The sequence below is a fragment of the Neolamprologus multifasciatus genome, chromosome 18 (genome assembly GCF_963576455.1).
Source record: "Neolamprologus multifasciatus chromosome 18, fNeoMul1.2, whole genome shotgun sequence".
Classification (NCBI taxonomy): domain Eukaryota; kingdom Metazoa; phylum Chordata; class Actinopteri; order Cichliformes; family Cichlidae; genus Neolamprologus; species Neolamprologus multifasciatus.
This window is the reverse complement of record NC_140456.1, coordinates 35,199,117-35,212,449: the sequence shown is the minus strand read 5'-3', so window position 1 is coordinate 35,212,449 and position 13,333 is coordinate 35,199,117. Positions and strand designations below refer to the sequence as shown.

Genomic DNA, 13,333 nt, shown 5'->3' with positions numbered 1-13,333 from the left:
GGCCGCTACATGTTGGCATCATTGCAGAGTTTAAGACAAACATGGCAGGATGGTGTTCATCAGCTGCATGTACACAAGAAGTCAAAACAGTTTTAATAAGGAAGTAAAAAAAAAAGTGCAGTCACTACGGTAACAGCACAATAGATTTCTTTGTATTCATAAACACAAAAGCAGTACAAGCTGCTGCGCTTCGACAGTCCTGACATGAGAACGATTGAACTGTTAAACTGATTTGTCAGCCATTCATTTACATTTTAGCAGTTCGACTCCGGTCAGCCTGAGGCAGGAAGCTGTGACCGTGAACAGGGTCCAGTGGGCTGATGTGTGCAAAGTCCATCCTGGTTACCTGTTACCATACTTACATTTCCTGACAAAGCAAAACGTTCAAGTTACGCTGTTTCTAGTAATAAACCATCGTATTTAACAAGCACCTGAAGATGGTGCGAGTAAAGTAGCAGCTTACAGTAATTCATCCTGAGGTGAACTACTTCCCTGGTGTCCTCCATTAATGCCTAATGGAAACTCTAATTTAAGATCATATTAACATATACAAATGTTACAGCCCAGGTGAGTGGGCACAGCTGTGGCCCACTCAGCAGGTCGGTCATTGTTGTTGAATTTACACTTCTGGGATTTCTGGTGGCTTCAGCAGGGCAGTTAATGTCAGGCTCAGAGGGAAGAGGAAGTGTTTGACACTGATACTAACAGCTGATGTATCCCTGCAGCTCTGACAGATGAACTTTAGTACGTCAGTAATGAATGTGTCTTTGCACCAGGACACTGGGCCCTCAGAAATCCTTATTTGCAGTCTGCAGGGGTTTCTGCGACAGGAGGTAACATTTCCAGGACTCTTAAAGTTTGATAAAATAAGTTATTTTCGCAGCTGCTCAAAGTAACCGCAGATAAATGTCCGGGTTTGGGCTTGGACGGATAAAAGTAGTGTTGTTATACAGCCTGACTTTGTCCGCGTCGCATTCATGGAGAAACTGCTGGATCCGCAGGTTGTTTCAACCATGTGTGAGTTTCCTGGATGCCTCGTCCCTTGTTAGACGAGTTTTACTTCTGTGTGTGTTTAAAATAATCGCTCGTTTTGATCGTCGCGCTGTTAAACATCGTCGTGCTGTCTCTGCTCTTTGAATCAAACGCTAACATCACGAGGTCTGAAGTGTGCTGTCACGTGAACAAGGTAACTCTGCGAGCTACAGCTATTGGCTGAAAGGAGCAAGGCGGCTTCCCCATTGGACAGTTTCTACTACGTCATCTTCGCCGGTCTGCGTTCTTGTTTACATCTGGTTGTGTTTTGTGCAGGTTTGTAGCCGGTTAGCTGAAGGTAAGCGGAGGAGCTGCGCTTCTGTATTCACCGGTTACATGTTGGAGCTGTGAGTGTCGTTACATTTCCGGTCTTTTCTTCATCTTTGTACCGTAACACGTCCCGGGAGGACTTTTCATTCGCTGCCTGTTGTAGTGTGCTGTTGTGATGTAAGTGGAGCTGTGCGGTGAAAATCCCCTTCGCCCACTGATGCGCTTCTGTTTCGGTTTTCCTTCCTCTCAGACGCTCCTCCCGGCTTGGCCACATCGCTGCATGTCACCTGATGTCAAGAGGAAACTGGCACCTGAATTAAAGGGACTAACCAGCTGGTTGAGTTGCGACACCTGCTCTTACTAAACCGGATGGTAAAACCGTATAGAGGAGATCAGTCGTAAAAAGGGGAACCGAAACGGGGCTGTCGACATTCAGCCTCCTTCCCCCGGACGTGGAAAAAGCTAGCCGAGCTCCTTTCGTGTAAACTGGGCTGTGGTCCTCCTCCAGCCGGGATGTCGGACACGGACGGTTCTCTTCCTCTGCTGAAGAGGCTCAGCTACGCGGTCGGGCACTTTCTCAATGACCTGTGTGCCTCCATGTGGTTCACATATCTGCTGGTTTTCTACCATTCGGTGCTGGGATTCCAAAACACGAGTGCAGGTCAGTCCGTGTCCGTGTGTCGTCCTCAGCGCGGCCGATACTGGCCGCACCACAGGTCGCGGGTCGTGTTTGTGTGGGTGACCCTTGTTTAGGTGTGGTGAACATCGCCAGGCTTTCTCTTTCTCTGGAGTCATTATGTCACCCAGTAACATGTGCTGCTTAACATCTTTAAAGTTTCAGTTCTGAAGTCTTCGTGACGCCATCATGGATGACGTTCACACTCTGACGTCACCACCACGCCTATGTTTCACTGTTCGTCTCTGCACATCGTCCTCATTTAAATGTGAGGACTAATCTGACAGTTTAGTGAGGAGCAGAGTGAGCTTCAGCGTGGTGCACACAGATATAAGTGTCCTTGTTGTTGTGTGTCCTCAGTGATTGTTGCCGTAGGTCACAGAACTGTGAATGTCTCCTTTGGTGCAGGTGTGCTTTTGCTGGTCGGGCAGGTAGCCGATGGGATCTGTACGCCTCTCATTGGCTACGAGTCGGACCGAAGCCCCGGCTGTAGAAACTACGGCAAGAGGAAGACGTGGCATTTAGTTGGTAAGTACACAAAGTGACAAGTTAAAGATAAAAGCAGAGCCTCTGTCTCTCATATATAAACATCTATATATGCAGATGGATGTGTCTCAGTCAGATAAACTTCTGGCACAGTGCTCAGAGGTTAAGTTTCAGCTGCCTTGGTGTTAATGACATTAAATCCGTGCGCCATAGAGGCAACACTGAGACGACCCCTGAACACGATGCTGCTGCAGACATTTCTCCTCCTAAAAGCCTGACTTCACCATGAAACACCACCATGGGCTCTGCAGCACAACCCGCAGCTCTGGTCCCAACCAGCCACGCCTGTCAAACACTGTTTATCCTAGAAATGAACACATTAGATCAGGCTCAGTTCTTTGTTGCTAACCTATGAGCATGAATAATAACTGAGATATTTATAAATACGGTCATACGGTCACCGCTGTCATCGTGACAGCACAGAGTGCAGGTTTGAGTCGTCACTGTCACATAAATGTGTGTAATTCTCTCAGAGGGCGCGCTGCAGTCATGTGCCCGAGACTCATTAACCTACGTTTGATGTCTTCATTTTCATTTTTGGGTGTCGTTTTGTTTTAGGGCCTTGTGGACCTGAGACACCAGTCAGTCCTCTGGTCATAGTTACTAACACGTGGGTAACATACTGTGAGATGCTGCCTGTGTAGGCAGCACGTGCACAGAGTGGCAGTTATAGCCTTACTGGGAAATAGTGATGTTTTTGAAGATAAGCTGAATCTTTATCCATCAGAGTCTTTTCAGTTTTTGCTGAGTGGAAATAACAGCTGATTGTTTCTGAGCCCAAAACAAACAGCTCAGCCTTTCAGGAAAAACAGTGATGTGAGCAGATTTACTGCGACATCTGAAAGCTCTGCTTTTTAGGGTTGGTGTGTAAACTCTCGTGACTAATGTCAGACAGAGATCGACGTTCCCACCGTTCCCATTTCAAGTGCATAATCCCAACTATGGTGGCTGCTGGAGACCAAACATCAAAAACATTCAGTTTAGACAAAGTTTGCCTTAAACGCTTCAATCCCACCACAACACACAGAAACACTGCTGGATATGACGTCCCTGGAAAATGAAATCATCTTCATTCAAGTTGGATATTGTTTAGTTTGATGATAACAGACGTTAAGTTTATTACTCCCAGGGTTTTCAGTAGATCAACTCGGTTCAGTTAAATGTTAGTGGCTGGTGAGAAAATGCACTTATAAAAATTTAGGGCTAAAGTCAAACATGTGCGTGGATATTGCCCTGTCTCATGACTTTAATGGTTCACCGTGCTATTTTCCAGGAAAGTCTGCCATATGAACTAAAAGGTCGAGGTAGGTTTGCACTGATTAACCACAGTCAGTCTGCTGTGCATAAATAAATAAATAAATAAATTTATATAAAATAATTATAATTATATAAAATAATAATAAAAAAGAAAAAAAAAAAAAAAAAAAAAAAAAAAAAAAATATATATATATATATATATATATATATATATATATATATATATATATATATATATATTAGGGGTGCAACGATACTTGTATCGATATTGAACTGTTCGATACAGTGCTTTCGGTTCAGTACGCATATGTATCGAACAATACAAAATCTTTAATTTATTTTATCAACTTTCCTTCTGTCTGTGTTGAGCGCTCAGTGGATCTGTGCTCGACAGTACAGCCTAGGCGGAGTAGTCGAACGCAGATCCACTGAGCGCAGGGCAAGCTAGCGAGACAGAAGCTAAGCTCGTTGCAACATGGCAAATTGAACCTCCTCCACCCTCATTCAGATGTGGCGTTTGGAACTATTTTGGTTTTCATGTGACGTATGACCGTGAAGGTAAGCGCGTCATGGACTAAAGTAAAACAGTATGTTGGATGTGCCACGCAATGCTCAATTACATGGGTGGGAACTAGTGCGTTAGCGCAGTTAGCTCGTTAGCGCAGTTAGCTCATTGACGTGTTGACGCCGTCCAGCCCCACGCCGGGGCGATCCGCGGTAGCTCGTTAACGGAGATTTGCCGTGTTGTGGCGTTAACGTCATTTCAGATTAACGCTGACAGCACTAGTGGGAACACAACGAATATGACTGCACATTTACTCCGACATCATCCTCGTGCAAAGACAAGTGGAAGCAGACAAAAACAACAAGCAGCATGCTACAAACTTTACCCGAGTCATTTAGACAGCCGTTAGCACATGATTCTCCTTATGGGGACCTGATATGTTTAATATGCTGCTGAGAATATAGCCCAGAAGAAGCGTATAGTTAGTGATGGGCAGATGAAGCTTCATGAAGCACTGAAGCTTTTCATCCAATTGGTTCACCCCAGCACAAAGTGTCTTCAAGCTTCATTTGCTCTAGTAGGACACCTACTGGACATAAAAATATTAGTTGGCATGAATTTGAAGAGTGTGGCCGTTTGCACACAGCCTGTAAATGTCAACAACAAAAGGAGTGTGTAAAACATCTATATTGTAGTGATGCCAGTATACTGTGTATATTTATACTGGCAGTGTGGAAAATGATCATTTACTGTGAGGTGAGGTGTGGTTGGCGTGTGGACAGTAGTTGTGCTTTTGTAACGTTGAGGTATGGACAGCTACACCTGTTCACATTTTATTCTGTAAAAACTACAGTTTCACTGCTTTTTTGACCTTTTTAGTGGGGAGAACATAGCTAGGATTTAATGATTTAACAAATCTTTTACATCCTTTGTCCTCCACAATGCTAAATGGCTGGGAGTCCTCAATCACCATGGTAACCAGGTCTTCATCTATTTGAGATTGTTCTCCCGAGGAAAGACGACAAAAACAAAGCACAAATATAAATATCACACACGTCACTTATTACAGTTGTATGATATTGTTATATCATTTAGTAACATTACTGCATGCTATATTATCATTTGATGGCTCACCTGGTCTTGCTCCACAATCGGTGTTCCCCCTATTCTCATGCAAAGCTCTGTAGTGCCTAAGCATGGATGAGTTGTTGTTGTTGTTATATCCCAGCTCCCTGGCACATAGCAAACACTTGACCTTGTACAAATGTAAAGACAGCTTAACATATGTTTTATTGCACCATCAGTATTATGAAAATACATCTTCTGTAGAAATTTACATACCTTGTTGGGAGGAATAAGATCAAAATGTTCCCACACAGGGGAGGACATCCTCCTCTTCTTAGCTGGCTCCATTCTCTCCTGACTTTCTCTCCTCACTCTCCTAAACCTCCAAACTCTCACTAACCGCAACTCTCCATCAAACACCTACATCTTGAATGAAGTCTGAGGGGTTTATGTCGCTGTCATAGCTCGCGGCAAAGTTCGAACCACTTCATGAACCAGTCACGTGGTACAGCCGGGCAGCGAGGCTTCGGATGTCATCATTTTCAGCTCCTCCCATAAATGAAGCAAGCCTCGATATGCGCATCGCGGAAACGCCCCCCCTATTACTCGACACAAGCTTTGAAGCCTCGATACAGAACGTCACATCACTACGTATAGTAGAGCTTTTATTTTGGAAAGAGACATTTCTCAGTAACAAACTCTCTTTTCCAAAGAGGAGTGATTTCTCCATCAGATAGATTTATTTTTTATTACTTTGTTGTTTCAGCAACATTAAATTTAAAAACTGTACTTTTGAGTTAAAATATATATTTATAATTTTAATAAATGACAAATTAAAAAGGCATGAACATTTTTTTTGTATCCAAAAAATATCGAACCAAACCGTGAATTTTGTGTATCGTTGCACCCCTACTATATTCATATACATGGAAAGACTATGCTTCAACAGCTACCATGGATTTTATTGATCAGGTTCACATGATACGTTTTAACAACTTAACGCTGTGCAAAATGTCATCAAAAGTGCAAACAAGAGCCCCGTAGGGAAACAGGCTGAGGCTTGTGCATATTGTTGCCTATTGTGTTACCAAAGCAGCTGCCAAGCAGGAGCAAAAGCACAGAAATAAAAGCAGCGGTGCTGAAACATATGAAAGTTTCCTCAGAGTTCTCGTTGGGCGACGGCGTCATCTGGTTGCCAAGCTGCTGTGCAACATCTGCTGAAATAGTCCTGATGCATGCAGAAGGCAGATGAGGTGAAACCAAACCCCTGTTAGCCACTGAGGTCAGCTGTGAAGAGCTCTGTGTTCTCATGATGTTCCTCTATGACTCTGCTCATCTGGTACTCGTTAATGGGGAGGGGGGTCAATGAAAAACCAATAATACATAGATCTGTTTAAAAAATAGAGAAATGATCTGCGTCGTGTCCTCTCTTTGCTTCTGTGTTTAAATCCAGGAACACTGAGCGTCGTGCTCTCCTTCGCCTTCATCTTTAACCAGTGTTTGGGCTGCAGCTTCCTCACCCCTCAGTGGGCCAGTTTAATCTACTTCGTCCCATTCATCATCATCTTCCAGTTCGGCTGGGCCGCCACGCAGATCTCTCACCTGTCCCTCATCCCAGAGCTGGTAACTTGTGAGCACGCTAAAGTAGAGCTCACCGCGTACAGGTATGGTTAATACACGCATGCTTTACATGACGAGAATCTAAAGATGCACATCCCAAAGGCTGATGCTGTTCATCTGGATGTTTTCAGTGGCAGGAAGTGACCTCACAGCGTTCAGTCAGTCAGCTGGTTTTGGTTATGTCCTGTTTATAAGGGTGAAACCTGCAGTCAGCTGATGATGATGAAACGTTTCTCCCACTGAAAACATCCAGATGAACAAATCACCCTTTTCATGTTTCCTTACCTGGATGGTTGAACGTGCTCTCTGTCCTCTGTGTGGGAGCAGGTACGCGTTCACAGTGATAGCCAACATCACCGTGTATGGAGTGGCGTACCTGCTGTTTCACGTCCAGGCTGGAGAGGATGAAGACCCCGATTCACTGGGACCAGCAGATCTCATCATCTTCAGGGTGAGCAGCACGGTGTGGCTTCAGACAAACCCAGCTGAGGCTCTGCAGCATGACTCTGGCTGATGTAGAAGCATCAGAGTGGGGCTGAGAGCTGTTGGAGTTAAAGCCTCCGGCTCTGTGAATGTAGATTTGTACTGTGGAAAAAACCCAGGATGTAAACGTCTCTTACTACACTTGTTTTTGCAGAAAGGTGCAAGTTTCTATTAGTTTTTATTCAAGCAGAAAATACAGACCCAGGATTCTTGTGTTTGTTTATGTTATGTTTGTGCTTGGTGCCAACACCCCCCTGCTGTGCTCCCACCTGCAGTTTTCTGTATACACGAGCAGATCAGGACAGTGGTGAGGTTTCTCTGTGGCAGCTTTAAACACGAACACTGCTGTAAGGCACAAACATGCTTCAGCAGAACTCTGTGCAGGGCTGTGACGGAAAGATTTGCTCCCTCAGGTGTGATTCATTATTCACTTGTCTTTCTGTGAATGCTGCCTCCTCGATGCAGTCACATGATTAAGAAGCTTTGAGTTGATTGTCCAGGTTTCCCTCTGTTATAGACGAAAGCCTTCTTGAACCTAATTACCTTCATTTGCACACAGGAACAGGAAGTAACAGTGTAACAGCAAAGTTGTGTACTTTTCTTTTTTGTATTTATATGGTGACATAAAAGCCATCAATGATACTTTTGCACTCAGCATATAAAGATGGCGGCCTCGGCTGCATCTGGATGATATTTACTGTGTAGCTTTTTAAAGAGGGGAGACGAAGCTCGCCGGCCACAGCAGAAGCTGCCGGGCTGACAGGTGGGACAGAAAGGTCCCTAAAATGTGATCCCAGGGCTTGATAACTCCGCCCACTGTGTCCTCAGGATATCTCAGGGCAGCAGGAGCTTGTTTGTAGCAGCGATGATGAGGTGTGCCACGCTGTGTGTAATTACAGAATCTGTCACTAATTGTTTTGGGGATCGGCGTCGTCTTCTCCGTCGTTTTCCACGTGGGAACAAAAGAGAACAATGGAGCAAGCGAGGAGTCGGAGGCAGAGGGCGAGCGGAGGCCACTGCTGCCGCGCTCCAACACCTTCTCGTCTCTCCTGCAGTGGAAATGCTGGCTGCGACAGCCTTCTTTCTACCAGGTATGGAGCTTTGAATGACTTAAGCACTGACGCCTCCACCCAAACCTCTCCGGGCGTCAGGATTTTGATATCGTAGATGCATCAGCAGACCTGCTCGCTGTGTCTCTGCAGGTGGCCGTACTCTACATGTCCACCAGGCTGATCGTCAACCTGTCTCAGACGTACATCTCCATGTATCTCATCAACACTCTGGGGCTGCCAAAGGTGACGGGAAATCTTCCAGTTCACCCGTAACACGTTGGGTTGTCGTCACGCGCTCATCTTCTTCTTCTGCTTGTTTTTTCCTCCCAACAGAAGTTCATAGCTACCATCCCACTGGTGATGTACGTGAGCGGCTTCCTGTCCTCCTTCATCATGAAGCCTGTCAGCAAACTCATTGGGAAATGTGTAAGTAAACCAGGTCAGGTTTCTGAAAGCAGCACGAGGGGCTCTGAGGGACTTGCTGCTCTCCTCGCTGTAGTTTTACAAAACAAATATTTTTATTAGAACAAAATGTCATATTTGTTCTTGTCAGTCACACTGACACTATTGCACCACAGAAATGGGGAAGGTGGAGCCTGTGCTGTGTTCACAGTAACAATTAGGGCTGCCACAAACGATTAATTTGATAGTCGACTAATCAGATCATCATCCATTGGACGTAAAACGTACAGCTTATTGCACCAGCAGCATCTGCTCTTATATAACTATCATTGGCTTACAGCTTTAAGTGTTTAAGGTCTGTGCTAACTAAAAATAAAGACAAGATGATAGTTTATTACATTTTAATGACATTTGCAGATTGTTTCGGTGAAGTTTAATAAACTCCTTGCTATCTAAAATATAACAGGACACCGGAGTAAATTCTCGAGCATCTCACACTTCTGATAATCAGCTGTCTGCTTGATGTTTATTCAGCTGTGTAAAAACTATAACTTTAATCTCAGCCAAACCGATTTACTCAGGAACAAATAAAATACTACAAAAAGCCAAACAATAACATTTTAAGTTATCTAAGTGACTTATATATCATGTTTAACCTGAGTAGCGAAAGACGGCGGTGGGTTGAAAACGATTTGCCGGGAGTCCGGTGTTCTCACGGCTCTAGTTAGCCTAGCCCCCGGCTAGCTATCGAGCTAGTGGGTAACAGACGTCTCCGAAAACGTCGGAGCGCTTTTGAAAATATGTGGTGTCTTGATAAACTGAGCAGGTATTTGAGGTTTACACAGCTACATTCTCGCCTGAAAATATGTTAAACGTTTATTTTGTGACCCAGAAAGAATAATAAGAGTAATATTAAAACTAACTAGCTGCCGCCATTGTTGGAAACTGAGCTGGGCCGCGCTATGAATTCTGGGACACAGCTTCTTCTTCTTCTTCTTCGGGGTTTAACGGCAGCTGGCATCCTTGTACATGCAGTGCTGCCATCTTCTGTTTCAGTCCATTATTACACTCTTAAATCCTGCTACTTATTCCTGCGTCTTTTGTGATCTTACAAAGCTTCAAACGACGCGTCGACTATTAAATTAGTCGTCGACGATTTTAATAGTCGATGTAATCGTGACTAGTCGACTAATCGTGGCAGCCCTAGTAACAATACTTCATTACTCAGTAACAGGATGTGATTGCTTCTGTATCTGCATCATCAAAAAGGCAGAAGGGAGTCACTGTCATGTGTCTTCTGTCCTCTGATTGGTCCAGCTTACATACTTCGTGGGCCTGCTGCTGATCATGGCGTTCTCGTATTGGGTGCTGCTGGACGTCAGCATGGGTCAGCAGGTATACGGGGCAGCCGTGCTGCTGGGGGCGGGGTCCGCCACCATCCTGGTCATATCGCTCGCCATGACCGCGGAGCTCATTGCAGATCAGACGGTAAGACGTGTGTGAAAGGGCGAGACGGGGGACGAAGGGATCCTGTTGCTTGAGCGAATTTGTTCATCTTTTTGCAGCAAAGCAGCGCGTTCGTGTACGGAGCCATGAGTTTCACTGACAAGCTGGCCAATGGACTGGCAGTGATGATCATTCAGGCCCTGCATCCCTGCCAGTTAGTCCACACACACACACGCACACACACACACGCACGCACACACACGCATGTGTCCTCCATCCTGGTACCTGAGTGTGACGCTGCACCACTGTGGCCTCTGTGACAGTCTGAGAATCATTGTTTTTATTGTTAATTAAAGCAAAATTAAAAACTGATGTCAGTTAACTGAAACTCTTCAGCAGATGTGATCAGTGTCAGTTTGTAGTAAGACTTGGTTACTTCCCTGTTCTGATGAAAAACAAACAGTAAACATTTCAAACCTGTTTATTTTAAAACAGTTACATGTGCACACGTCTGCTGACTGCTGTTAGGACACACACGTGTGTGTTTAAATGAACCCATCCTGACAGTAAACTCTTCTGTGTGTGTGTGTGTGTGTGTGTCAGCACTGTGGTGTGCTGTCCTGCCTGTGTGTGGTTCTACCATTACATCATGGTCATTGTAACAGGAGGCGTTTCCATGGTCGCAGCTTTGGCGCTTTGCTCCATCCTCATCTGGCCAATCAAGATCAGAGGGCGTAAGTCTCTCACTCGCACGCACGCACGCACGCACACGCACGCACGCACGCACGCACGCACGCACACACTCACTCACTCACTCACACACACACACGTTGCCTGTGCGTCTTCACCTCTTCACTGTGTGTGTTGCAGGTGCTCTGCCAATCATCTCCAGTGAAGTAAATGGAATCAACTGACAGGGCTCCTCCCACATCATCATCTCGCCACGGGGAACTTTTTCAGGGAAACGGCGGGAATCCTGTGGGACTTCCTGACTCGCTGCTGACACCAAGAAGCTTTCTGTTCTTAAACTGAGATCTGCATCCTTTCATAACCTTGTTTTGTCTTCATTTTCCAACAAACGATCTAAAGTCCAGGCTGACGTCGGCCTGCAGGCCAGCAAACACGTGCACAGCTGCACCTGCACAGCTGCACCTGCACTGCTTTAAAGAATTGAATCACACAATAAGCTATTTTGTAATGATTTTTGGGTTCAGTGGCTGCAGCTGATTTCCTCTCACCTCTGCCCCCCCATGATTTTCACTGTGCACATGAACCCGGCTCTGCAGCACTTTTACTACACGGGGTCAGCCTGAAACTCCCTAAATGTGAATGAAGCCACTACAGAGTTTGGAAAATGATGAGAAAACAGTTGTTAAACAGACATCAAACATGTAGTTTCACACGTGCAGGAGAGCAGGGCCGGCTGCACGTCGCATTAATGTCCTGGATGACAAAGGGAACCGAGGAGGACGTGAACGACGTTCAGTGTCCTCAGCAGTAAAATCTTAAAAGGGTCATTCCACTATCCCCCCCCCACAAACTGATAAGCTACCATTGGACACACGAAGGCCGTCTGCAGCGTGCAGGCTGATGGTGAGGATGCTGCACAGACGACACTAACACAAGCGTTTACCTCGAAGACGTTTGACTGGACTCGCTCAGCGACGCCTCAGAGGACGTCCCTGCTGAGCTTCACCAGCTTGTTCCTGTTTGTCCTGGACTTTGTCATCAAATGTTATGTAAACTGGAATCAAATGGAAGACGAATCACACGTTTGTAATTAAGAGTTGATGAGCAGCTGTGTCTGATATTTAAACGCTTCAAAGGGATCAAAAGCTCTAATCTGTGATGTGATGTGAGCATTGAGGGAACATGGTGTTGGACCAGAGCTTTGTAATGATCAGCAGCACCTTTTTACTTTCTCTTCTACCTGTGTGATAAATCCTTTATTAAACGTCATTTCTCTGGTACGTTCTTCTTCTCAGCTGTGAACAGTTGACTCCCCGAACAAAAGCAGATTATAATATTCATACAGTATGAAACAGCTGCTTCTAATTACAGCCAGTTAAAGCTGTGACCCATTGACCGTAACAGAGCTTACTGTATAACTCAGGGGTGTCCAGCTCCAGGACAGGAGCTGCAGGTTTAGATCAGGTTTAGATTAGCACACCTGAATCACAGGTCTCTGGAGAACTTCAGCACATGTTGAGGTCATTTATCCATTTAAATCAGCTGTGACGGATCGAGGACACATCTAAACCCTGGAGGCCCTCCAGGCCTGGAGCCGGACACCTCTGGTGTAACCACTGATATTGTCACCCACTCCCACTCTGATTTAAACTTCATCACTCAAGATGCAACCAGAAACCTGCACCTCCCAACACGTGCAACCACACGCAGCCCGCAAACGCCTGAAAGGCGTGGAAGGTCATACGGGTTGCAGATTTACCACAGTGGAGCCAACTCCCCACCAGCTGTGATTAGGGCTGCCACAGACGATTGTTTTGATAGTCGACTAGTCACCGATTATTTTTGCGATTAGTCGACTAATCAGATCATCATCCATTGGACGTAAAACTACAGCTTATTGCACCAGCAGCATCTGCTCTTATAGAACTATCATTAGCTTACAGCTTTAAGTGTTTAAGGTATGTGCTAACTAAAAATAAAGAGAAGATGATAGTTTATTACATTTTAATGACATTTGCAGATTGTTTCAGTGAAGTTTAATCTGCTTGACGTTTATTCAGCTGTGTAAAAACTATAACTTTAATCTCAGCCAAACCGATTTACTCAGGAACAAATAAAATACTAAAAAAAGCCAAACAATAACAGTTTTAAGTTATCTAAGTGACTTATATATCATGTTTAACCTGAGTAGCAAAGACGGCTGTGGGTTTGAAAACGATTAGCCGGGAGTCCGGTGTTCTCACGGCTCTAGTTAGCCTAGCCCCCGGCTAGCTATCGAGCTAGTGGGTA

At 45.1% G+C, this 13,333-nt stretch overlaps 1 protein-coding gene across 2 annotated transcripts; it reads left to right on the top strand.

Moving 5' to 3' along the window:
* The first annotated feature begins 565 nt into the window (after positions 1 to 565).
* LOC146498519 (major facilitator superfamily domain-containing protein 12-like) lies at positions 566 to 12,322 on the top strand. 2 transcript variants are annotated; one of them, XM_085139399.1, is made up of 12 exons: positions 566 to 1,379; positions 1,553 to 1,963; positions 2,387 to 2,506; positions 6,805 to 7,015; positions 7,299 to 7,422; positions 8,354 to 8,545; positions 8,657 to 8,749; positions 8,840 to 8,932; positions 10,226 to 10,396; positions 10,474 to 10,568; positions 10,958 to 11,088; positions 11,225 to 12,322. In XM_085139399.1, exons 2-12 carry the CDS (start codon positions 1,816 to 1,818, stop codon positions 11,266 to 11,268), a joined length of 1,422 nt encoding a protein of 473 aa, XP_084995525.1. In that variant the 5' UTR covers positions 566 to 1,379; positions 1,553 to 1,815; the 3' UTR covers positions 11,269 to 12,322. The 2 variants fall into 2 exon arrangements, with proteins under 2 accessions (XP_084995525.1, XP_084995524.1); XM_085139398.1 differs by having other exon boundaries at positions 566 to 1,963.
* The last annotated feature ends 1,011 nt before the right edge of the window (positions 12,323 to 13,333 follow it).